At 48.2% G+C, this 26225-nt stretch overlaps 1 protein-coding gene across 1 annotated transcript in view; it reads left to right on the top strand.

Annotated features, from left to right (window-relative positions):
• The window catches only part of PEX14 (peroxisomal biogenesis factor 14), a 146964-nt gene that overhangs the window by 104595 nt on the left and 16144 nt on the right, over positions 1-26225 (top strand). The window contains exons 4-7 of the mRNA XM_027843975.1: positions 11005-11133; positions 21168-21253; positions 23590-23692; positions 24875-24972. Coding sequence (XP_027699776.1) covers positions 11005-11133; positions 21168-21253; positions 23590-23692; positions 24875-24972 — 416 coding nt within the window. The remainder of the gene's footprint in view (positions 1-11004; positions 11134-21167; positions 21254-23589; positions 23693-24874; positions 24973-26225) is intronic.

The raw sequence follows: 26225 nt of genomic DNA, 5'->3' as shown, positions 1-26225 counted from the left end.
TGTATTTCGTAGTTCTTATTCAGCTCTGGTCTTCATGTGAGAAGCGCTTCAAAGCCCTCTCTTCCATTAAAGGGCCACGTTTCCCCCCATAGGATTCTATTTAGCTTTGCAGGGTAAGTTATGCTTGGTTATAAGCTTATATCTTTTGCCTTTTGAAATGTTATAACTCAACAACTCCTTTAGTTTATAATAGAAGCTGCAAGGTCTAGTGGAATCCTTAGTACTTGAGATGAGAGTTCTGGATTTCACCTATGTCAAAACCTTTTTGGGGATTTCTTTCAGGAGTTGATTGTGGGATTTTTTTTTTTCCTTTCTTCATTTGGCCCTCTGGTTCTAATATACCTGGGCAGTTTTCATTTATGATTTCTTAAAACAGAGTGTCTGGTCTTTTGTTTGTTTAAATAACGATTTTCAGAATATCCAATGATTCTTCCTTGACCTGTTTTCTAGGTCAGTTGTTTTTGATATGACAGATCTTACATTTTCTTCTATTATTTTTCAATCTTTTGATTTTATTCTAATATTTCTTACCAACTCATAGAGTCATTGATTTCTCTTTGGTTTATTCAGGTTTTCAAAGAATCTACTTCTTGGGCAAGGTTTCCTATTTCCCTTCTAAGCAATTTATTACTAATTTATTTCTTCAGAGCTTTTATTTCATTTTAAAAAATCTTTTGTTTCATTTATTCTAGGTATTCTTGTGGTCCTTGTAGAAAATGTTTCCTCCCCCCTTTTTTATCTTCATTTGTCCTTGTTACAGAGTTATTCACCTTCTTTTCAAGGATCTCTAGATTTGTGACAATTTTTCATAGTAGTCCTTGTCTTCTTTGGTTTCCTCATCACCATCTTTAGCTTTTGAATTGGGGCTTTTTGCTATGTGAGTTGGGTGGTTGGCCCTGCTTGGTCTCAACCTGGGTCATATGAGTTCCTAGTACTGATCTGTACCTCCTTGAATTAGGTGCCCCTCTTTCTGCCCCAGAACTTTGAGGTTCAGAGTGCTGGATATTCAGGGCCACCTATGGCATCTAAGGGCAGAGCGCTAGGGATCTTAGAGCTTCTGGAACCTGGGCTGTCTTGGTCTGAATGCTTTACTGTGCACTGCCTCTCCCTAGGTGTTCTAAGGTTTTCATCTTGGGATTTTTGTGACCACCCTGGGGCTTTCTCAGGAAAGCCCTGTGCTGTTGATACCCCTGGACAAAGAACCTTGTAGGCTACCAGTGTCTCTGACCATTATCTGCTCTCCCTGGGAGGCTATGTCTGCCTGTGCTGGCATTGGCTTTCCTGAAAACACCCTTTCCTATTGCCCAGAGACTTCTGGCTGGCTCTTTGTTCAATTCTGGGGTGGAAGAGGTCAATCACTGTTGTTTCTCATTGGATTTCTTGATTGTTATGTAGTCTGGTACGTTTTTCCAGTTTTTGCTGGAGTAAGTGTATGAGAGTGAGGCAGTCAGACAGACATCTTGGCAAGAAATCCTATCTTCATTTTTTCAGACAGAAAGACATCAAGATGTAAAAGGACTTGTTCAGGGTTCCATGAGGAGGGGAATGACTTTGGGTGAGAATCCAGACTTTACAATGTGAGACAAGTTAGGAAGCTATTATAATTACCTGGGATCCTATAAGGTACTAAGTGCTAACCCATCAGGTAATAATAACTTGTGGATGTGGTATAGGAGCCTCTGCCTGTAAGCTTTTAGAGATCATCGAGAATGTGTCCAGAAGCCTAGAGGTAACTGAATATCCGAAATTTCGAAAATGGAATGATGGGCCAAGCCTACTAATTTGCACATAGTAGATGTCAGTGTTTGCTGAATGAATTGATTGCTTGATTCTGGAAAGCTTGATATCACGACTGGCAGAATTCTGGCACTACATGGATAACTTCTGAGCACTTAGAAAAGGAAGTAGTAATCACCAAGAATCAGCATGGGTTCACTAAGAAGAATACCAGACCATTCTCACTTCTTCTTTTGATTTGGTTCCTTAGACTGATAGAGAAAGGGAATGGCATAGACATATTGGATAGATATTTTAGCAAGGCCATTAACAAAATCTCTCATACTAGTCTCAGTGAAAAATTTGTATTTGCATCTGGTTTAATAACTTTAGCCAGCGATGCATTGTACTCATTTAATTAATTGATGTTAGCTGTGAGGTGCTCTCTAGGCGTGCTGCATGGCACAGGATTCTGTACTTCCTCTTGTCTTTCTCAATATTTTTGAATATTTCAATCCAGGTGAAGACTGTGACGTCGGCTTGTGAGATTTCCATATGGTGTGAGTCTGGGAGTGATCACTTATATGTCCAGTGAAATAGTAGATTCAACAAAATCTTTACATGCTCCAACTTTGGATCAGAACCCACAAGATGACTTTTTTTTTTTTTTCATTTTTACTGCCCTGTGAATTCACTGATTTGGGGAGCTCTGGTGAGGAGCTCCCTCTAGTAAAGCAGAGTGGTACCTTCTCTGCCCCTCACAGTCTTTGAGAATTGCCGATGGTGCCAGCAGGTGAAGTGGCTTGTCGGAGACAAGACTTGAACCTCAATCTTTCTGACTTCAAGACCAATCCTTTATCTTCCATGCTGGCTGTCTTGCCAACAAGATAAAATTACTACAGATGATTGGCAAGCCCGGTGTGTAGGTTAAAACCAAAATGAATGAAAAGTCTTCTCTGATCCTGAGTGGGAAAAGCTCTGGGTCATGGGACCAAGTCCTGGAATGGACCAGGAGCTCCCAGAACAGCTGCCAACAAAGCTAGTGCAGTTTGAGGCTGCACTAATAGGAGGAAAGATGGCATCCTCAACCAGGGAGAGGCACGGTTAGGCCCCACTGTGTGATACACTAGCCAGGCGGAATCTGGAGGTTTGTGTTCAGTTCTGGGCACCACGCTTTCCTAGAGACATTGTAGCCTTCCCAGCAGAGGGCCACCATGATGGTGAAGAGAATGGGGAGTAATTGTGGGGGCCAGTCAGTTTAGACTGAGGGAGTGGAATGGGGTTATTACAGCTGTCCTCTAATGGTGTTACATGGACAGGTTTAGTAGATTTCTTTTGTGTGGTTCCATAGAGAAAACTGGGACCAGTGGCAGAAATTAAAGGCAGCCAGATGACTTCCCTAATATTTACAGTTGTTCAGATTAGAATGCATGACTTGATGAGGTAGTGATCTCTCTGTCACTGGACGTAATGTAGCAGAGGCTGGAACAGGCGATGTTGTCGGCGTTGGACCAGATGGCTGCCGTGTTCTCTTTCCAATTCTTTGATCCTGAATGGGGTGGATCCCGATAAACCTTGCCTCCAGTTTAAGGCTCCTAGTGTGCCTGAGTGGTTGGAGAAGGCTGTTGGGAACGCTGCCTACTGAGAAAGGGGCTTTCTCATCTTTGAAAAAGATAAATAAAAAGGTTGTCACTGACATCCTTGAGGCTCACAGGCCTTACAACCTATAACCTTGTTTTGAGAATCTGGCTACTGAGAGATGTTTGGAACACTCTTTAGTTGTCTTTTACTGTCCCAAAGCAAATGTTTGTTTTGGTGCCATAATGGAAACGTCTCCATTTGTGAAGCAAATGTTTAGAGCCGAAAGAAACATTTGGGCAGCCAGGATGTGTCAAAATAGAACAGATGCTTGCCTTTTAAAAACATGCTTTTCCAAACACCCTTTGAGTCTTGCTGCTATGAGTATAACAGTGGGCTGGAGACCAACGAGAGATGAGCACTTGCAGGCCTCTGCTGGTTTGCCGTGCTCTGGGGTCTCAGGCAAGTCTGCCCCTCCCTGTTTCCTGATGAAGACAGCTGTCCTAATCTATTCTATACGGTAGCTGTGAGGACTGTTTTAAATGCTTTTTTAAAGGCAGTTTGCAGATCTAAAACACTCTAGCTAGGGAATGCCTGATGGATCAGTAGGGGGTCAAGTCTCATCACGTAGGGAAATAGTGAGTTGGGAGAGCTTTGTGTAAGTAACTGGGACCTGGAGTGAGTCAATCAGCCAGCCTCGGAGAGATGGACTCAATCATCTCCACCACCCACTTCGGCATCAGAATTCTGTAGTTAGGATTCTCTAAGCCTTGCTTTTCAAAGTGAAGCCTTGTGAGCTGGCAGGGAGCAAGCTGGAAGTGTAGTTGAGGCCTGTAGGTTAATTTGGTTGCCCTCATGTGGCAAAAGTGAATGCCGTTGACTTGGGTAGCCTTTTGCATGTGCAGTATCTGTGGGGTTTTTATTAATCCAACCCTTGGTTTTTCTGTTGCGGAGCCCGTCCCCCCCACCCTTGAACTTGTTCGGTGTACAGGGAGGTGGGCTCATGGCCTTGCCCTGTTAGGCAAGCCCAGTTGTTGACAGGTACTGATAGTGTTTGTCCTCCCTTTGATTTACCCATTGGAGTCAATGACCCAGTATTCATGTATATCTTCTTTGTTTCTAATTTAGCTTAAGAGGAGGGGGGAAACCTTTAGGCTCTAGAACTAAAAATAGGCCTCGGAGATGCTGATTGGAAGTCCTCCCAATCTCTCGTAAGAGAGATCTCAATTTGTGTTACACAGAGGGGCCGCTCACTTCTGTCTTGTTCACTAGTTAAACTACTCCCCAGAGAAGGTCAATAAATTTTATAGGGAAGTTTCCTCCTTGTGCGGAAGGAGCTGAGCTCAGTGACTGGTGTGTTTCAAATAATGTAGGACTGAGAAAATTTGTCTGCCTTTTGGGAAGGGGTGTCAAAACCTCATGTACCGGAACTTTTGAGTGGAGTTGAGTTGGCTGTGACTTTGGTTCCCCTGGGCACTGTCCTTTGTAACCCTAGTCCTCTCTGATTCAGAGCTGAGAGTACTCCCAGGAGCTGTCCCATATATACACGCAGGGCTGCTTCTGAATGTCTTGTTGGTCCTTCTTTGGGAGTGATTTCTAATTATGCTTGATGAGGTATTTTAAAAAAAAAAACAAACCCTCTCCTGCATGACCTTCTTGAGCCCCCCAGACACAGCATTAGATTGTATGTGTTCACATGTTAATACTGTCCGTGTCTCTTCCCCTCTACACCCCCACCTCCAGGCATGGGGAAGGAAGACCCTCGTCCCCTCAGAGAAGACTGCCCTGATCCGAGTAGCAGACTTGGTCTCCCTTAAGGGCTAGTCACCCAGTCTATAACACACCTTTCAGGCTTCTTGTCTTTAAACTAGCAATGAAATACATTTTGTCCTGGCTTATAACACAGTGATTTATGCTGGGAGCCAGGCCTGGGTGATATCACAGTGTCCTTTTGTCTTTGTGTTGATTTTTCTCCCACATTTAATGTATTTAAGGGATATATTGTCTTTCTGGTTCACTGGGATTGGTACAAGTTTTAATGGGAAGTCCCCCCAGCTCCCTGTGTTTGGAGAAGAGAATTATATTCTTAGTTAGACATTTTTCTTTTTCTTTCCCCCCACCCCCCACCCTGATGGAGGCTGTGTTTTGTTGCTTTTTGAAATAGCATTCCTGCTGAGCATTTTTTTTTTTTGCAAAGGATACTGAGAGGACATTCGATTTCAGCTCCTTTTCTTATTGACAACTTTTTTCTCTTGTTATTTGAACTTTCCTCCTTTAAAGAGAGGGGGAAGTTACAAGAACTTGTTTGGAATTTTGCACATCAAGATCTCTTAGAATTGGGGAGGGGGAGAACAATCCCACTACCAGATCCTCAAATAAATACATTCCATTCAGGATGATAGTATTTGTAGCTTTTTTCCCCCAAAGACCATGCTGAGTGCCCTAAGAATATTTTAATCAGAAGAAAAGGAAACCAGCTTTTAGCTTGTTGAATATTTTCACCAAGTGAGTCAGGCAGGTTAGGGGGTGCGGGGCAGGGGGGAGGGTGGGTGGGTGGGGAGGAGGTCCCATAAACAAGGTGATATATAATATTTTTTTTTGTTCTCCTTTTAAATAAATACCGATCAGCTTTATGTTCAGAGACAATAGGAGCCGTTGGCTTAAATTTGCAGTTTACTGTATTTATGGCTGTAATATCAAGGTGCTGCCGTCGTAATTTCATGCCCCAATGAGAAGAGCAAGGTCGAAGCAAATGCTTCCATCGGCATCTGCTAACACACTAACTCATAAACAAGGCCCGGCTGGATCAGGTGGCACGGAATAATACAGGCTAATGAAATACAGCACAGCTTTCCATTACTGTTAGTTTTTACAGTGTCGTCATTACGTGTAATTTATGTTTAAAAAATTCAATTTTATACAAGGCACTGGGAAATAGGGGTCTCCAGGTCATCCCACGACTTTTAAAGCCTCGGTGAGGCCTTATTGCACTCCACTGTTCCAACAAAATGTTAATAATAAAATAAAAAAAATACTTTTTCCAACCTTCTCTTTCTTCCCCTTCAACCTTTTCTGGGTGAGTTGATTTTTCTTTTCATTCAGAGAGATTTTTCCCCACAGCAAGGGAAGTTCTCTCTTGCCATGGCTTGCTGGCTTGAGAGAGAGAGAGAGAGAGTGTGTGTGTGTGTGTGTGTGTGTGTGTGTTGGGGGATGGGGAACTGTGACTTCGATGGCTGTGTGCCCCTGTGCTCCCCAGGGGTCACCTGAACCAGGAGTCCAAAGCACCTTTGGAACCTCCTGGCCCTCAGCCTCTGGCTCCCCAGCCTTATTCCTGCAGAGCCAGGTAATGGCCTCCTGCCTAGGACAAACTCTGACTGAGCACCGTGAGCTGCTGGGGCTTGGTGAGCAGCTTCCTACACTCGCCTTCTCAGTCCTCACCTCTGAGGCTGCTTGGAGGAGGGGCAGCCGGGAGACCCATGGTCCTAGGGAGGTGGCTTCTGGGCCTCAGGAGCCTGAGGGAGGGCCCTGAGGCAGCAGGTGGACAGTTCCTTCCAGCCCACAAAATCAACTGCTTTCTTGTTTTGTTTACTTTATAACAGAAACCTTTCAGAAAAGCAGAACAAAATAAAATTGTTTATTTTCTGCTTAAAAAGAGAAAAGCGAGGGGGCACAGCTATGGTACCAGCCCTGAGGCTGTTGTTTCAGACGCAGCAGCAATAAGGCTCTCCAAACCAAAAGCATTCTTAGGAGGGGGACCTCCTCAGCCTCTAGAGCCGGTGGCTGCTGTCCTCCCAGAGCGGGGGCAGAATGGAGCCTGGCAGCCAGCTTCCAGAGAAGTTTTCCCGAGCCCTCGTTCCAGGGCTTTTTGAGAAGGTGGAGTGCTCCCGGGTTTTCTGCTCTGGTGGCATCAGCCTCCCGCTTGCTCAGCCTCCACCCTCCATCCCTCGCAGCTAGTATCCACCTCCTCCCTGGCTCTCCTTGGCAGAACTAGTGGGGCTGGACCTGATAACCCAATGGGTCTTTCTCGGCTTCAGTTTCTGTTGATTCTAGGTTTAAGTGACCAGGGCGACAGCCTTCAGAGGGGCTGGTGGCTCCTGAAAATTACCAAGTGGCGGCAGTGAAGTTCCTGAGAGAGCATCTGAATGCAGGGGACACAGTTGGTGTAATAGAATGCAAATTGAAACGTAAAAGAAAATTTTAGGCTTTATGAAAATTATGACTAATTCTTCCAAAGGCAGCAGCTCTGAGGAAGAATTAGCGAGCCTGGGGAGGGGGAGATAGAGGGGGAGAAGGCTTCCATGCCATAGGATTAGGAAGCCAGTGTGCTCCATCCCTTGCTCAGTACCCTCTGCGGTTAGATTATTCCTTGCAGATAGCAATCAACTGGAAGGAAGTGTGTGTGTCTAATTTGCATGAGATTATTTAAAACAAAAAAAAAGGTCTGCATTAGTCAGGGTGATGGTAAACAACGCAAAGAGATGCCTTTCATAATATAGCCAGTGCCTCAGCTTTCAAAGCCAAATATAATTCACTTACAATTGGCAGTCTCCTTTATTGTTCCTTTTAACCTTTTGGAGCCTGCGTGGTCTTAATCTCACTGGGCCTGTGAAGATGCCCATTGTTTGTGAGGGGTGGGGGTGGGAGTGAGGGGACTTTGGTGTCATCCTTCTCCCAAGGCAAAGACACTTCAGGACTGGGAGAAAATGACCGTCCCATGGAGGTGTCTCAATCTACAGAAAAAAGACAGAGACAGAGAGACGGGAGAGAGGACATTCAGTGAAGCATAGAGACTGATGTGTGAGGGGTGGCTGGCTCTTAGTGGGGGTCACACCAGCAGGCTGGGACCAGAAGGACGTTCTCTGCCGTCACACTGTTACTCCAGAATTGTCAATGTTGAGTTTACAGCCAGGATCCACTTGTTCATTTTCTTTATGGCCTCTGGGGAGGGTAAACTGGTCCCTCATGGACTTGTTTATGATAAGGGAAAGTCTGAAGTTTTCTGGAGGAAGAGGAGTCGGTATCATAACCTCTTTATGTAAACTTGAAGAGCTGCAGGTTCCATCTCCTTCCTGCCCCCCTTTCTCTTATAACTCGGTATGACGTAGTGGAAGAGTGACGGGGCCAGGAGACGCGGTCTCTGCTCTGCCACTAGTTAGCCGTTTGACCTTGGCATCTGTAAAATGAGGGCATTGGGCTCGAGACTAGCGGAGGCCCCTCCCAGCCCTGACATTCTGTGTTCTGTGCTTCCCGCTCAGCTCTGACTGATCCCTTGCTAACATTCTATATTTTCTTGCTAATATTATGTTATTCTAACAACAACAACAAAAAAACAACAGGTAAATTGGCCAGCTGTTTTATGAATACAAATCTTGTTTGACTTAATGCTTGTAAACTGAGTGAACTAGGGGAAGTGGGCATTTCAGGCAGTGCGCATTTGGGGCATCCTGTTTCACTCCGGCCTCAGTAGTGGGCATGTCTGTAATAGTACAAAGGACACATTTTAGTGGTGAAACAGTTTGCAGCAAAGCTGCAGGGCCAAGCGCTGGGCAGAGCGTCCTGTCCCTTTAACCGGCTTTAGCTCCCACGGCTGGAGCGCTGCCTGTAACTTACTGTATATTTCCCCAGCGTTAAACATTATCATACTTGTTTATATTTGAAAGAGCCAAAAGGGAAAATGAGAATGCAACTGAATGCTCCTTTTGGGAAAATTATCCTCATTTGCAGCCAGCGGCTGACAAGGCACGCGAACCACCAGGTTTATAAAATTCTGCTGTGTGCCAGTGACCAGCAGCCCATGCTGACGTCGGCATGTGTGGCTGTCTCCTCTAATGGCTGATTATGAACTGGTTAAAACGTCTTTTTTACCTGGTCGGTAGGCCTTTGAGGCCATGTCCCCATTCCTTTCCTGTGACCATAAGGACCACTGTTTAGGGGCCTCAGGTTACTGTGGTCACAAGGCCTAGTCCTCCTGGCCACTCACTTTGGTCATCCTTGGAGGTGAGAGGCCAGGTCAAGTAGCAAGGCTGCTTGGGTCAGCAGAATGATGAATGCCTCCTATCTGGCCCATTCCTAGGGCCTTGCCTGCCAGTCTGCAGGGGAGCACAGCCCTGGTGGGATCACATGTGGCCAGGTCAGCTGGGGAGAGAAGAGGGGCCAGAGCCCTCCTGGGCAGCAGCAGGAGATCCCGTGGCCTGGACGCACACCCACCAGGATGGGGCCGGGCAGGGCTATGCTTTAAAGCGCTAATATGCTCCATCTATTAGCCCCTTGGCACAGAGTGCGAGGCACCACGCTTTTGAAGAAGCTGATCCTCAGAACCTGCTTGTGCTTCATCTACCCCTAGGGGCAAATAGACCATGCTGTGAGCCTCTAATGGAGCCAAAATGCAGAGCTGCAGACCAGATGTGGAAAGCTCTCTGCTCCAGTTTAAAAGCTCTGTGTTGTGGCCGGGCTGGAGACTGGGATTCCGGGAACGGCGTGGGCTGCTCCGGGCAGTGTTTGCACGCTGGCAGTGGCCCCCGCCTGCTCTCCTGCTCAGGAGCCCCGGGCTCTGGCACACACGCGCAGCGAACGTCCCTGATTCATCTTGGGGGAAAGTTCTTCAGTTCTCCAGAGCCCAGGCCTTCTGTCTTCTCTCCTTGGGGCAGGCCATTGCAGTTACCATCCTCTCCTGCACCTGTGGTCGTGAACCTGGTTTAAGGCCTTGAGCTCTATGCCTGACCCAGATGTTGCCCTTGGGAAGGGTTTCATGTGCTTTTTATTCCTTCATGGGGAAATCCTCTCCACATGTTGTAGCCACAGTAGATGGCGCCCTGATGTTCCCCACTGTCCCATGTGCAAAGTGGCTGGAAGAGGAGAGAGAGAGACAGAGAGACAGAGAGAGAGAGAGAAACAAGAAGAGAAGAGAGGAGAGAGAGAGAGGAAGAGAGGAGAGAGAGAGAAAGAGAGAGAGAGAGAGAGAGAGAGAGAGAGAGAGAGAGAGAAACAAGAAGAGAAGAGAGAGAAAGAAACGGGGAGAGGGGAGAGCGGAGGAGAGAGAGTCAGACGCTAGCCAAAGGCGATCTAGGCGACAGCCTATCATAGGCTGGAGCAATAATCATCTGAAAGTTTGGGCCTGGCCTTGTTTTGATCTGTTTTCTTGTTTTATTTTCTTCTTTACATTCTATATCCCATTCATACTAATCACAGTCAGTCCTGATTTTTCTTTTTATTTCTGCATTTGTCATAAAATAAAGCAAATTATTCCCGTCTTCGGAAACGATCTAGACTAATTAGTCGTCTCACCCAATAATTAGTTTTTTGTTTCCCTGTCTGTTTTCATGCATTATTGTTAGTTTTTTCCCCTCTTTTTTTTAACACCATTACAGATTAAAATGAGCCACATTTGCAGTTGATGGTATCTGTTTTCGGGGGAAGAATGGAGAATTGCAGTACGGAGCGACTTCAAAAGCAGCAATAAACTCAAGGATAAATTAAGGAAATTGAATGAGCCACATTTGGAAGCAGCGTTGAGGCTAATATTCTGTCGCTTAAGGTTAAATTGCAGCGGAGAGAGGTTCCAGAGAATCCAAAATCGGGGAGGCAACAGCCCAGGAATCACCACGCTTGACGTTCTGCAGCTGAGGGGGTTCTGTCTCACCAAAGATTGCGTTCGAGCCACAGCAAGCGGAGAGAGGTGCTAACCCCATATCATTTCCTCTTCCCTCTCAGGGCTGACAGATGAAGAGATTGACCTGGCTTTCCAGCAGTCGGGCACGGCTGCCGATGAGTCTCAGTCCTCGGGCCCTTCCGCCCCGATGGTGCCCCTCCAGCCCCCTCACCTCATGCCTCAGCCATACAGTAAGTCACCCGTTGCCGCTGTGGCCTCGGCCCTATTGGGCCTTCTGGACCTCTTGGCTGCCTCAGGCTGGGGTCACTTTCCTCCCTGTCCTTTCCCTTCTCAAGGTAGCTTACAGATCGTTCTCTTCAGGGAGAAATCCTGCGAGAGGCAGTTTCCAGCTGAATGTGGTACACCTTGTCCTTTTCATCCCCCAGTGCTGAGTGTAGCATTCCAGGCCTCTCTGTTACACTAAAGAGATCACAGAGGCCACGTTTGTACTGGTTCTCTCCTCCCACTTTTCAGACAGTGTGTGCCTTGGTGCTGCCCCATTTTACTGTTTCGAGTTAATATGAAGTCTCTTGACTACCAGGGAAAGTTTTCTTCCACTTCTGGTTGCTCAGTGAGATCATTTGTTTTCTTATTATTTAAAATTTTTATCAAAGCAAGTCTTGATAAGTCTTTTAGTTTTAAAAAATTTTAAGATCCTGGCTCATTCATTCATCTGTGGTAGGGTCTCTTTAGGGGTTTCCCGGTTAAAATGTAAAAATCCTTCTTCTTAATTGCTCTTAATTGTGTATGAATGTTAATCATGAGGTTTGTTATGAACACTATTTTAGAAGGATAGATTATGGCAGGTAATGGCAGCAACATACACCCCTAAAATATCTCAGCAGTCACTAAGCTCCCTTTTGGGTCACATGGAACGTTGTGCCACAGACTAGGCTGAGGCCCTTGGCACTGATAAATAGCCAACTTCCTTCTTGGTTCCTTTAAAGAAATTCCGCAGGGGCGCCTGTTGGCCTTCCTTCCGGAGGTTTTTCCTGTGTTGTCTTCATCTTCCCTGGGTACTTCAGAAGATGGCTTTGGGATATCATGGGTTGGTTGGTTGTTTGTTTTTTTTTTCCCCCAAGCTTTAAAATCATTTTAAGTATCTGATTTAATTTTAAGGGTAAGTCTCAAAGCTCACCTAGTAGCTGATATCCTTTTCCCTTACCTTTTCTTGCCCTGTCCCTTTCTCTTTGGGTCGAGCAACAGGCCAAGAGGCCACTACTAGAGGAATGTGGGTGGGGTCTCGTGAGGCCCTCCAGTGGCCTCCCCAGTGGATAAGGCACAAAGGGGATACGTGTTATCTGTGCCTCAGACCTCATTTGTCCCCTCTCCTTCCCTTGCTCTCTTGTAGAGGAGGCTGTGGATTAGATAGGGCAGACATTCCTGGCTTGTGTTCTTGACCAGACTGACACACGTCGGGGCAGGAAACCCAGCTGAGGTGTTTGGCTCTGGCCACTTGTTAGACTGGGTGCATTGCTCTGCATCATTCAGCTTGTGGGTGTTTGCTGCGGGTCACTGAGCACCCTTCCCAGGGGCTTTTTAGCCAGCGGCTTGGGATTCACTCCTTTTTCTGTAGTCGAGTCCTTGGGCCAGCCTTTTACGGCACTTGCTGAGGATGGGCGCTGGCAGCTGGCAGAACTCTTGCAGGAGGCACATCTGTTGGATTCCAGCTGCTACCTTACATGGCTTAATATAAATAGGTCTCCAGGGATGCCGAGCTACTCTTTGCTCAGAACAAATTGCTTTAGGGGGTCAGAGAGTTGGGCCAGAGTCTCAGTGAACTTGCCTGGGTTCAATGGACTAGCATGATTAAACAAAGACTCTTTTGGGTGAGAGGAAAACCAGCAGTTCACTTGCTTAAAAGAGTTTCTGATGCCCACACCTCTTGGAGTAAAAGCATGAGCGTGTTGAGATTTCTCCCAGATAGGTATATTTTAAAAATTCTCCTTACCCAGAAAATCAGAAGCATTCTAGCAGAGGAAAAATCCTTCTGTTGCTGCCACTGGGGTAAAAATCCTAGTAATTATAATTTTAAATACATTGAGTTTTTAGTTCTCTCCCTTTAGCTTCATTCTTGTTAAACCGTTATATGGCTCCTCTCAGCTCGATGGGGGTAATTCTGTCTTTTCCCTTCGGTACTTTTGCCAAGAGGTGTCAAAACTGCTCCAAAAAAAAAAAAAAGCTTGATTTTGATTAATATAGAGAAACAAGACTTTGCCTGACTGATAATAAAACTGATAAATGACATTTGAATTACTTGTAGCGGTAATTTATTACATAAAATATCTTTTATTTGACATGCGATTAGTTGCTGGAAGCATCACTCAATCTGACTAGTTTAAACATGCTCTGAAATGAACCCCAGTAAAAACCAGGGCTGTCGGCTGCTGGCTTTATGAAATATACTGATCCTGGAGTGAGGAGAAAACCTGACTTTAAATATTTAAATGATTAATTGGGTTTATATATTTTTTTTTACATTTCTAACCCCCTTAATTACAAGCAAACTCAGGGGAGTTTCTGAACTAGGTGTGCAATCTGCATGCTTATCGCCAAGGCATTGTCTGTGTCCCTGCATGAGGTATTTATGGCCTCCACACACACGTCTTCCTTTTGGTTTTAGATGTACTCATAGCCCAGGCCCGGGAGCTGCTGTCTAGGGGCCTGGCACTCCATTTCCCCCATCACTGACCCTTTGGAAGGACAGAAGGACACACAAGATGAGAAGGCGGGACTCCCTCCCTGGTTTTGTTGGAGATGCCCTGAGTGACCTTGGAGGGATCTCCTGGGGCCTGTGTTTCAGCCAGCAGTCTCTTCTCTTCTCCATGAGCAGCTCAAGAACAGTCATATTCTTGTATCCTGAGCTCTTGGGGTGTCTTCCTTGTGGGCAGAGCCAGCTCATGCTAAGAGCACAAGAGTAATAAAGTAGGAATTGCCCTAGCTTGGGGATGATTGGACAGCCCTGGATGGTTTTCAGGGCTCCTGCCACTCTTATCTCACGTGGGCATCCCGGCAACCCAGAGAGAGAAGCATAGCATGGAGCATCGGCAAATTACTGATGAGGAAACTGTATTTCCTTTTCAGCATTTCCCTTATTAGGGAAATTTAATTGCCCTTCAGATTTTAGCAAGTGCAGGTAAAATGAGTCAGGGAACCTAGAGTAATGACATCATTTCAGTGCGGTCAGTCTTTATTGAGGGCCTGCTACACTTTCAGGGCCTTGCTTAGCTATACATGAGGAGTGTGTGTGGGGGTCTCTGTTCTGAACACACACACACACACACACACACACACATACACACACCTGTTAACGTTGTATAACACTGTCTTTTGATTAAGGGCCAGAATGCCCAGGAAAAATCAGAAGTACTTCAGGAGTCCAGAGAAGAGTGAGGCTGGTGGAGGCTGGAGGACTCGTGGAATGCTTCATGGAGGTGGTGTGTGGGTGCCAAAGGGAGACTTGGTCCAGGCCAACTGTGTAGCTTAGACCAGTAGGCTCAGTGTGTGAAGGGCATCAGGTGAGCCTGAAGGCAATTCCCTCATTCAGTAAGCACTTACTGTTCATTGTACACAGTAGGCACCCAATAGGTGTTGGTCAAATAAAAGAATGACAGGCTACCACAAACTTAGGCTTGCTCTCCATTTATTCACACTCATAGAAATTAGGGTGGGAGAGGGGGTGGCATTGAGATGTGCATGGGATCAGTATCAGTTCTGCAAGGTGTCCATGATACCTTGGCCTAAAGGGTTTCTTTAAAAAACACTAGGTTGACCCATGACCTTGTTTATTTCATTCACTTATTCATTAATTCATTCACTAGCCTGTCTTTGAAATCAAATATAAATGATTGACACTTTTACCATTAACTTAGGTTAAATATTTGGGCTATTTGATCAGGGAGAAAATAATATCTTTCTTTTGTATCTGTGAATAAGTCAGCTTTTGATTTTTCCTTGTTGATAGGGAAAGATTTTTCTTGTGAGCTCTTCAGTGAGGTCATCAGCCCCACCCACCTCTCACCTTAGTGCTGATTATTTTTATAAGTTGTGTATGCCTGGTGCATCCCCAAGCCGAGACCCACTACTGAAGACCCGTGGCTAGTACCAGGCCTATGGGATTTTCCTTCTTCCAGTCTCTGTGGCGCCATTCTTGACTATTCTAGGGTTCAGGTAAGGTTGGTGAGGAGAGGGGCAGGACCCTGCTCCCCTCCTCCTAGTCTGTCCCCCAGTCATCCATCAAGTGGGATGTTGGCTCCCCCCCCCCCAGGCAACAGGAGCCTTGAAATTCATCCTATACTATTAAAAAATAGGCTCACCTTTTTAATAATTTTATCCTTAGGCTCATGTTAAAGTCAGTGTATTTCTCCAGGGGCCTGTTGGATAGCGGACACAGCTTCTCCAAGATTTCCGGTGATGTGGCCAACCCCTAGAAAAGACAAGCCTAGTGGTCCCTGGGCCGGTCAGTCAGTGGGGATCTGTTGAGGGCCCATTCTGTAGTTAGCGCTGTGCTGTGCTCTGTGCTGTGGGGTATAGGGAAGAAACATCAAACACGCCCCCTGTTTTCAAGAAATTGAATGTTGGGTTGAAGAAACAAGACTAATACACATGAAATGATTACTGAACAAGGCGAAACGGTGTAATGAAATGCCAAGGTATAAGTGCGCTAAAACGACAGTAACAGACATGGATTAAAAAGTGGATTAGAAGTTAAATGAAAGAGCAAGGTGAGACAAGATTCCCCGCTGGAGGAGAAGGGAGGGAGAACAGCTGGGAGCGCCCCGTGATCTGGGGACATTTATGCACGTCATCCGCGGCAGGCTGGCAGGGGACAGAGACCAGTGGACTTGGCACCCCCACATTGCTTAGGTCTCCTTTATAGCTTTGTAACCCTGGGCAAGTCATCTAACCTCTGGAACCTTTGTTTCCTCTTCTGGAAAATGATGGTGATGTTCTGTGCCTCACAGGGAGGTGGGAAGGCCATGTGAGATCATGTGTGTGCACCACAAAGCACTAGTAATAATAGGAACAGTTGATGTTTATGTATTGCTTTAAGACTTGCAAAATACTTTACCTAGACTGTCTCACTTGTCCTTTCATGTAAACCTCCAAAGTGCCTGTCTTCCATCCATCTATAAGCATTTATTAAGCCCCTGCTGTGTGCCAGACTCTACGCTTGGTGCTAGGGAAACAGAATCCCAAGAATGAAGCCATTCCCACCCTACCGGAGGAGAGGACATATCCGTGTTCCCGAAAGCCAGTACAAGATAGACAATAGCAGGTGGTTGGTGCTGGAGCGGAAAGGAAAGCCAGGGATTCTGAGGGGCCAACCGGAGATGGCACTGAGGTGGCACCAACCTGGAGGCAGGATGGTCTGAGCTCAAATCCTCCTGAAACCTTACTAGCTAGGCAAGTCACTGCCCTTCCCCCTACCTCAGTTTCCTCAACTGTAAAATGGTGACAATAATAAAGCATCTACTTCTGAGGGTTGCTGAGAGGATCCAGTGGGATAACATATAAACCACTTTTCAGCCTCATAGTGCTACATAAATACTAGCCATGATTTCAGGCATGGAGGACAGTCCATCAAGAGATGGGGAACAGCAGGTAGGAGACGTCTCTCTGCCATTCTGACTTGTAACTTTCACTTTCCACTAAAGGGAAAACCCTCACCTGCCATTGTTAATTGGTTTTGTGAAAGTGGGGTATTAGTTGAAACAACTTTGCCTGGGCTGCTTTGCTACAGGCATGAGGAACAGGCAGGTGGGCTAAATGCCACTCCTGCAGGGCTTAGCCCAGGCCTCGTCCCCTTTTAGCAGTGTTGTTCAGGTCAGTGGCCCGGGGTGGAGGGGTGCCGAATCCTGCGCCCTGTAGGGGCACAGTTATTAAGTTGATGAGAATCTGGAGCAGCCGGAGAACCACGCCAGCCCTCAGAAGCCTCCCTGAGCCACAGTAGTGCCCCCCCATCATCTGTTAGCACAGTGTCACGGTGGGACGGTGCATTTCAGATGCAGGTCTTTAGTGCCATTTCCAGTCCTCCGCAGCACCGCCCTCTTGGTCCCTGCCTGTCCGGGGCGGCCGGCTTTGCAGTAGGTGAGTGGGCAGGAAGCTGCTGAGCCCCGCCACCTACGCGGGCCACTCGGAAGGCTGGGGAGCATGTTTCAGGAGCTGTTACAATGTCTGTGCTATGAGCAGAGTTCTTCAACTTGGAGGCTTCTTTGCTGTTTTGAGTGGCATGACCACACACATGATCAGAGGGCATGAAGCAGCGCTAGCATCTACGTGAACCCTTGCCGTCAGGCTCGTGTGGTGAGGTCTGGCCGGAGCCCAGGCTTCCGAGGGCAGGGAGCAGGATGCACACGGCACAACAGTAACACTCATGATGACAGCTGGCTCTTACAGAGCACTTTAAGGTTTGCAAAACGTTTTGCAGTTATCTCATTTGGTCCTCACAACCCTGAGACATTGATGCTATTATGGTCCTCATTTTACATTTGAGGAACCGGAGGCACACTAGCCTAGAGTCACCCAGCCAGTGAGTAAGTGCCTGAAGCAGGATTTGAATTCAGGGCTTCCTGACCGCAGGTGTACCAAGTGCTCTTTGTACTCGGCCCTCACGCTCACATTATGTTGTTTTGTGCCCTAAAGCAGCAAGGCCAGTCTAATTGGCCGACATAGGTAGTGTTTCCCGGATCCTAGTCCAGTTAGTTCAGCAAATGTTTATCAAACACCTACCCGGTGCATTGCTCCGTGAGAGGTGCTGGAGATACAAAGATGAAATTTAAGTTATTCCTGCCTTCCAGGAGCTTGGATCCCTTCAGGGTAGAGAAGGCAATAGGGGACAGGAAGGAGAAAGCCGGCTGTGGAGTCAGAAGATCTGGGTTCCGATTCTTGCTCTGCTACTTCCTGTTTGTGGGCAGGGCCCTTAAGCTCTCTGGGCGTCCGTTTCATTTCCAAAATGAGAGAGTTGTTACCAGACGGCCTCTTGAGGTGTTTCATAGCTCCAAATCTGTGGTCCCAGCATCCTTAGGGAATCCCGAAGGACCCAAGGTAGAATATTGTCCATGGGATACTGAAGTGTGTCATTCATTCATTCATCAAGCATTTAAGTGCCTGCTGGGCCCCAGGCCCTGTACTAGGCACTGGGGACAGAGAGTCAGAAGTGTGACACTCCCAGCTCATAGGGCACTTGGATTCTCTTGGGGCTGTGTACACAACAGATGAGTTAGTGTAAACTGTATGCTAAGTAAACATCAAGTACTTTTGGGCGGAGTGGGGGAGAAGAACCCAAATAAATGGGGAGATCAGGAAAGAGCTCAGGGAGGAGGCCAGACCTTGAGCTAAGCCTTGAAAAAAGCTGAGGCTTTGAAGAGGTGGGAATGAGGAAGGAGACATTTTGGGCCTGGGGGCAGGCAGGGAGCACTTTTCACCAGCGCTGGGGGTCTGCAGGTTGGCGTCTTCTCCTTGTTCTTGAAGATGGTCATGATGGCTCCTTGGAATCCCAAGTGTCTCCTTTTGAAGACTGTTTTGACTTGGTAGCTAGTTAGTGCTGCCCGTCCATACCTAATAGAAAGGCAAGTTCTTGTTGCTCTGCTGTGCTATTTGATTGCAGCAGATTCCTGTCTCATTCTGCGAATCTGGCCTTGGGTAAAAAAGAGAAGCCCTGCTCTGGCTTCGGGAGGCTTCGGGGTCTCCGGGTTCTTGAGCTCCTGACCACTTTCCGCCTTCTCTCTGGGGAATCGTCATCGCCTGTAGACGAGGCTGGTCTGTGTCCATGCCCAGGTTCTCTTCCCAGAGCTCACAGCTCATGGAGCAGGAGGTCGACTGGCCTGGCCTTCGCAGCTCTCTTTAGGGTTCTGGAGGTTCAGGGAGGAGACGCGTGTGTTCTGTGTCCTCCCTGGGTCTCTTCTCTGATTCCCACGGGAGATCTGAGGGAATGGGGGGGAAGGAGCTCAAGGGAAGAAGCCAAGTAGTTTGGGGTTTGGTGGGGGGGGGATGGAAGGAGGACTTTTGCCAGATGTAGGTGTTTAATAAACATTTGTTGAACTGAATTGGACCAGGACCTGGAGAACATTATCACTGTGGCGGAGTCTGAGTCCTCCTTCCCTCTGAAAGCACCTCAGGCTAGTGAGAGCCCTCCCCAGGCCTGTTCTTCCTTCTCCTTCCCTTTTTGCCACCAGACAGAGTTGTATCACCATCTCCAAAACGAGTCAAATGGCATTTCAGCTTCTTCTCTTTATAGACTCTCTGAACTTTAGGAAAGATCATTCTGGTCCCTTTTCATTAATAATGAAAACCAGAGGGCAATAAAATGTTCTTAGCGTGAGCATGACAGGAACGGAGGGAGCGATGAGAGAGGTGAAGGGTGCATCTACAGGTGTTTCTCAATTCTGCACCGGGGTCAGGGCGCTTGGAAGGTGGGAGCAGCTCTGAAGCTAACTCTTCTTCTTGGCATGCCTTTAACCCCTTGGAGCCTGGAAGAATGTGCTTTTGAAGGTTGGTGCTCCTGATTTCAACCCAGTTGCTGATTCTTACCTTGTGTGTGTTCAGTGGATTTTGGAGTAACAAATGTGGGTGTAGTTAGTTATTCTGAGTACATGCCAAGGATGGAAATGCTGCTCTCTCTCAGGTCTAAGGCCATATAATGGATAGCTCATGCCCTAAGTAAAGCCCAGCTGAATACTGACTGTCCTAAGGAGGCACTGTGCTTTCTTGTCTCCATTCTCCTAATATTGAACATTTATTAGAAGCATGGCCAGGGGACAAGCACATAAAGCTGACCTTCTGACTCCCTGCACTGTGTAAGATCAAGGTCAGAGAGCCAGCCAACTCCAGCCAATACTGCCTTCCATGCTCTTAACCAATTCTCTAGTTGGCTCATTGTTTTCTAATTAAGTAAGAGTGAAAGTGGATGAAGGCATGGCTTGGAGGTTGTGAAGGGGACTCCTTTGAGGCATGGGTTGGACCAGATGCTTTGGGAGCCTTCTTAAAACTCTCAGGTCCTAGGAGCAGGTATGTGATTTCCCAGAGATTGTCGCCTTTGTTTTATGACAGATGGGGGCCTCCACATATCTGGACACCCTGGTTAGGCGGCATCTCTTGGAGGATGCTTCCTAGACCCTGAGAGGAAAGTTTAGGGGAGAACTTCCCAGTTACTACTTTATGAAAGCGGCTCTGGGCAAGTCTTGGCTTTGGCAGAGCTCAATCTGAAATCCACAGGCACTGAGGGAGTGCGTGGGTGAGTGAGTGTGGTGGCCAAGGAAAGACACTTCCAGGCATCTCGATCGATGGACGGAACCTCGGTCTCTGCAGAAGCCCATTGAGCAGAGCTGAGCGGGGGTGGGGGGGGGGAGAGAAGGGGGGGTGCCTCTGTCGAACCCTGGGAAGGCTCTGGTCATGGATCTGCCTTGGCTGGGCTGTTGGCCAGAGGCCCCCTCGGTGTGTGTGCCCACATCCTGCTACTGAACTTTAAGAAAGATCGTTCTGCTGCCTCTGGATTATTAATGAAAACCCCGGGCATCGTGAAGGCCTTGCCAGCCGCTTCATGCGTGTGTGTTGGAGGGGAGGGGAGGAAGGGCGTGAAACTACAGGGGGCTCTTGGTTGCATTTGGTGAGAAGAAGAATTAGTCCCTCTGCTTTGCTCAGCTGAATTCTGATGCTCTTTTAATGAGGGTCACAATTCCTATTGCTCTTTTCTTCTCCCAAATCCATTTCCAGATTCTTGTCTTTCTTGTGACATTAGTGTGATGGGAGTGCCGTTTAGGGGACGTGGCCTTGGAGTTTCAGGTATCTGACCCTGGGCCTTGGTTGAAAGGGTTCCCCCATGAACTCTGGAGGCTCTCCAAGCGCTGACCGTTGTGCTGATGGAGAGCAGCAGGGGCAGAGCAGGCGAGTGGGCCCTGCTGTGGACTCGCATCGTGCCTCACCTGAGTGAGGGAGGGCCCAAATGGTGTCCTGGGCAGGAACGTCCTTTGTGGTATTGCTTCTGCTTCTAAGAGGGCCACCTCTTTGTCCTTCTCTCGCTTACGGAGGAGACTCCCGAGGGGCCACAGTGAGCAGAGGGCTGCCCTCGATGGCAGGAAGACTAGAGTTCTGATTCTGCTTTCAACACTTACTAGCTCTGTGGCCCTGGGCAAGCTAGCTCCTCCTTCCTCTCCCTCCCCTCCAGTTGGAAGGAGACTGTGGTGTCTGTTTTCTTCACTTGTGTTTCTCTCTCTCCTACCGTTAGACCCTACAGGTTCTAGATGGCGAGATTATGGGGCTCTGACCATCATCATGGCAGGCATCGCCTTTGGCTTCCACCAGCTCTACAAGGTATGTGTGGCTCGGGGCTGAGGTCCTGAGAAGGCTGCCAAGCGTGCTGCTTCTATGCATCCCTCCCTTTGTCTGTGCAGGAAGACCTCCCCTGTCCCCCCCAGAGAGCAAGGAAAGGTCACAATGACCATTTCCCTGCTAGCAGGTTATGGACTCGAATGTGACAAGTGAGAGGTGCAGAGGGTGCCATAGATAGATAGCTCAGGTTCTCCTATCTGTGGATGCCAGTGTGATCAGAAGCATGACGGTCTCAGACGTAGATCTGTCCTTCAGCCATTTATATTGCAGGTATATTACATTCTTTTGCATATAAGTCTAAGGTGTTATTCATAAACAAACACATTCTGCTCATTGAAGAAGGCTGTGAATCTGCTAAGAGTTTTCATGCAAAAACATGGGATCTCAAAGTTGATGGCCCCACCGAAAGATGCCCTTCAGATTGGCCCTTATTTCCCAGAAGGAGCTAGCGGTCTGACCAAGAGGAGGCCAGGCTGTGGTTTGGAGTCATTCTGAGTAGTTTTATCCCCCGAAGGTGGGAGGTGCCTGAGAACACAGGGATGAGAGAGTGAGTGGAGGACACTGTTCCCACCGTGCTGGGGCACTTTCTGCACCATCCCTGCCCTTGTTCGCCTCTGTGAGTGCTTCATTGAGATATTCAGGATCGCTTTTCCTCCTAGAATCCTATCCTTGAAAGGCCCTGAAAGGTTCCTTAGTCTAACCCACACTTGAATCCAGAGTCCCCTCGATCCCATTCGGTAAACTTGTTGAGAGTTAAACTCACATTGCTTACAGTGCACCTCCGCTTCAGGACTCCTAGTTTTTGCCTGATTCAAAAGCTGTTGGCTGGCTAAAAAACAGCAGATACCTTTCTGTATGTAAAGACCAGTGCCAGAGGCAAATGTTTCAGCATCAAAAATTCAAAACAAAAGTTCTCCAGTCCTGGCCCTCTCCTTCATGTGTTATTTGTTGTACGTAGAAAACTGCATTTTAAACACTGTCAAATTAGAAAGAGGAGTAAACTCCTCAAAGTCTTTTCAAATCAGTGCCTCATATGATAGATAATAAGTAATGGCAAAATAGCTGTTCATTGTGCAGTCCAAGGACCTGGGACTGTCCCATTGATATAGCCAGGAAGACGTGTCTTTGGATGTGGGTAGTAAGTTCTGGTCTCCTTCCCTCTGGGCCTTAGAGAGAGAGGGGAGTGGGAGTGGAAAGGTAGGCGAGGGATGGGGGATCGGCCCAGGAACTGTGCTGTCACTGGGAGAGGCAACTCCCGAGGTCAGTGCCTGTCTGCACCTTCTCTCTCTGCAGCCTTTAGGTTGCCTTTGAGAGGTTGGGTGACTTGGGAGTAGGAAAAGAGATGAATGAATGAAAGGAACCACCCAGGTGTGGTTATAAAAGGTGGTTATAAAGTGAGAGAGAGGCCGAGCTTATGCCGGGGGGCTGGGTAAATGATCCTCCCTCCTTAGGAGGACCCTCGCTCAGAGTATCCACTCACTTCCTGCCTCTGGACTGTCCGAGTCTCCACTCGAGTGGGAACTTTGTGGGCAAGAACTGATACCAGCCATTGGGAAAAGCACTTAGCAGAATAGACTGGAAGGTGCTCGCGTAGAAATGTGAAACGACGAGCTTCACTTAGGAGCGGTTCCCACAAACCCCTTGTGAGTCACCTCCTTTTCCCTCCCCAGTAAGAAACTGCTAATGGAGAAGTTGCTGTTTCTCCTTTTGTGGGGCCTAGGTCAACAATAGTCCGAGGGAAGAGTTTAGACACACCTGGTGGGCCTGGAGCTGCCAGCTGAGAGTTGACGTGAGGACTGGGCTTCCCCATTCAGGATGAGGCTGCGTGGTCACCTGCCTGGTGCTTAGGGGGCTCGGGGCGGGCCTTCCTCCTCCTCCTCCTCTTCCTGTGTCCTCTCTGCCCTGCCGATGCTTGTCGCTTGACCCTTCGTTTCTTGGAAGCGCCTTCCTTCTCTCCGTACCTCCCTTAGCCCCTCTCTCTCGTATGTCAGAGGGCTTGTCTTTGAGTCCAGCTCTGGAGGGGTTTACTGGGGGGTCATTCTGAGAGCTCACAGACTAGGGGTGGGCTTCCTGCGATGCCCCTCCGTAGCCAGAGACTTTGCAGTAAGCCACCAGCAGAGCAGAGGGCCCTAGAAATGGCGGTCTTCTGAGCCTGGCCTCTCCCCTGACTTTGAGACAGCTCTCGTGAGGTGTGTGTCCAGACTCGGCTTTGGAGGGAAGGAAGAGCAGGTCCAGGGGAGCCAGGGTGTCTGTGGGGAGTGAGGGGCCGGGAGCTGGGGGCAAGTGATCACTGCTGACACCTGTCCTGCTTCTTGCAGAAGTACCTGCTCCCTCTGCTCGTGGGAGGCAAGGAGGACAGGAAGCAGCTTCAGAGAATCGAGGCGAATATCTCGGAGATGAGCGGCAGCATGACGCAGACAGGTAGAGACTGATGGCTCCATCAGCTCGCCCCTCTGAGCCCCCCACGAGTGCCCCCCACCCTCCTCCTCCACTCTATGCGGTGACTTCATTTATCTGCTCGAGAATCTGTTCACATTTGCAAATGAAGCCGCCGTCATTTCGGTTTAATTTGAAATTGCTTGTTTACTGTCGGCGCGGCCTCAATTAATTATGTTTTTACGGAAAGGCTCCCAACCTCAGAATATTAATAAGGGGAATAAAATGACAGCCTTTCTAGGGGCTGTAAAGTTCATTTTTAATTTCTGCTTCTCCGAGGTTTGCAGGGGGGTTTTTCGGTGATTTTTTTCCCCCTTCCCTCTAAGAATTCAAAGTGGGGTCAAGAGAGCCTGTAATTACTGCGGCTCCCGCGACCCCGGCCACCTTCTCTGTTATTGACTCCACGGGGCTCTGGTTCATTACCCGGCACCCTTGCGATGGCCCAGATTAGCTGTAACCTGTCACGCCGGTGGGCTTCTTTTTTCCTTTGTGAACTTGTTGATGGGATGGAAGTTCTGGATTGAAAAACAAAAGCGAGCAGAATTGCTTCCCAAACCACAGGCCAAGAGTTTCTCCTGGCTGTGGCCTGGGGCTCGTGGGGGGTTGGCCTTAGAAGCCTTCTGGAGTCTGTGCACCCAACGATGGGGGCGGCTGGCCAGCAGCGGGGAGGGCAGCCCCCGTGACCCTTGGGAGGGGATGGAGCACCAGGGAGGAGCAGCCGGAGAAACCCACTCTTCTCTTCTTAGTCTTTCCTGGGCGGCGTTTAGCAGGAAGGAAAGGGAAATCGTTCAATTTCGGAATTGGAAATTCTCTGCTAGTTCCACGAGGGCATGTGTGAGGCCCCGCTAGATGAATGATGCAAACCCCCTCGAAGTTGGGAGAGCTGAGCAAATCCTGAGTAGATCTAATTAGGAGGGAGAGGTTTTGGATGGATATACTGTTGCCTGTAGACATCTCTACAAAGGCGAGATAAACTGGAAATACTGGAGGTTAGACGCAGTGCAGGTAGATTGCCCACAGTGCAGATAAATTATAAGGAGGAGAGAGGGAGAGGGAGCATCCCTCGATAAATTAGAGAGAGCCAGAGCCAGGGAGAGAGAGAGAGAGAGAGGAGGAAAGCTCCACGGGCCGCTCTCACTGAGCTGTAACTGCTTTTTTCCTGCACAGTGACTCAGTTACAGGCGACGTTAGCCTCAGTCCAGGAGATACTGGTCCAGCAGCAACAGAAAATCCAGGATCTTACCCAGGAACTGGCTGCTTCCAAGGTACTTCAGGTCTCAATTCATTCCTTCCTTGTGTGCGGGGGGCTGCTCTCCTTCAGTCCTGACCATGTCTCCAGCCTGGTCAGAAATAGCCCCACCTCCCAGGTTGTTGTGTGGCCATATCCGTCAACACTGCCTGTCCAGGGTGGGGAGGCCCACCCTGCAGAGTCGACCTGGCGTTGGACAATAGGATTCAGTTATGCCTCCACTCCTCACAGAGCCCGTGGGCAGCCACGTCCCACGCCCGTGGACCGGGAAGGGGGTGGGGGGCTATTTGGGTTTGATTCTTCCAGCAGTGTGGTAAAGTGGAAAGAGCACTGGCTTTGGAGGCAGAGCACTGAGGTCCGGACTGTGCTGAGGCAGCGTACCCCTTCTGTCGTCCCAGACCAGTCCCTGGCTTTTTGTGCCTTTAATTTCCTCTTCCTAAAAGTGAAGGAGTTGAGTGAGGCAATCTCCCAAAGTCTGTCCAGCCCCAGGCCTTCCATGTCCCTCTGTTGACTGAGAAGAACTACCACGCAGAGGCCAAGAAAAAATTTGCTCTGGCCGTCTCGTGGCCAGCCGGGATGTGCTTGCCCCCTCACTGCCCCTGCTTCGGATCCCCAGTGTCCTCTCGGGCTCAGCTCAGTGGCCACGGTCTAGCTGTTCTGTCCAGCCTCCCTGCCTCACCTCTTCCAGCTGCTGTAATGCACACGCGTGCATGTGTGGGTGCACACGTGTATACGTGGATCTGTGGGTGAATGGCATCCCCACAGACACGTGTGTGCATGTATGTACACAGGTGTATATGTGGATCTATGGGTGATGCACATGTGTGCACACATATATACATGGATCTGTGGGTGAATAGCATCCCCACAAATACGTGCGTCCATGTATGTACACATGTGTATACGTGGATCTATGGGTGAATGGCATCCCCACAGACATATGTGTATACATATGTGCACACATGTATACGTGGATCTGTGGGTGAGTGGCATCCCCACAAACAAGTGCGTGCGTGTATGTACACACATATATACATGGATCTATGGTGACGCACATGTGTGCACACGTATATACATGGATCTGTGGGTGAATGGCATCCCCACAGATGTGTGCATGCATGTATGCATGGCTCTATGGGTGAGTGGCATCCCCATAAACCCTTGTGTGCATATATGTACACACATATATACATGGATCTATGGGTGATGCACATGTGTGCACACATATATACATGGATCTATGGGTGAACGGCATCCCCACAAAGACGC

This window comes from Vombatus ursinus, unplaced genomic scaffold, assembly GCF_900497805.2.
Source record: "Vombatus ursinus unplaced genomic scaffold, bare-nosed wombat genome assembly UNPS02014932.1, whole genome shotgun sequence".
Taxonomy (NCBI): Eukaryota; Metazoa; Chordata; class Mammalia; order Diprotodontia; family Vombatidae; genus Vombatus; species Vombatus ursinus.
Note: the sequence above shows the minus strand (reverse complement) of the source record. Positions and strands in the feature narration are given on the sequence as shown.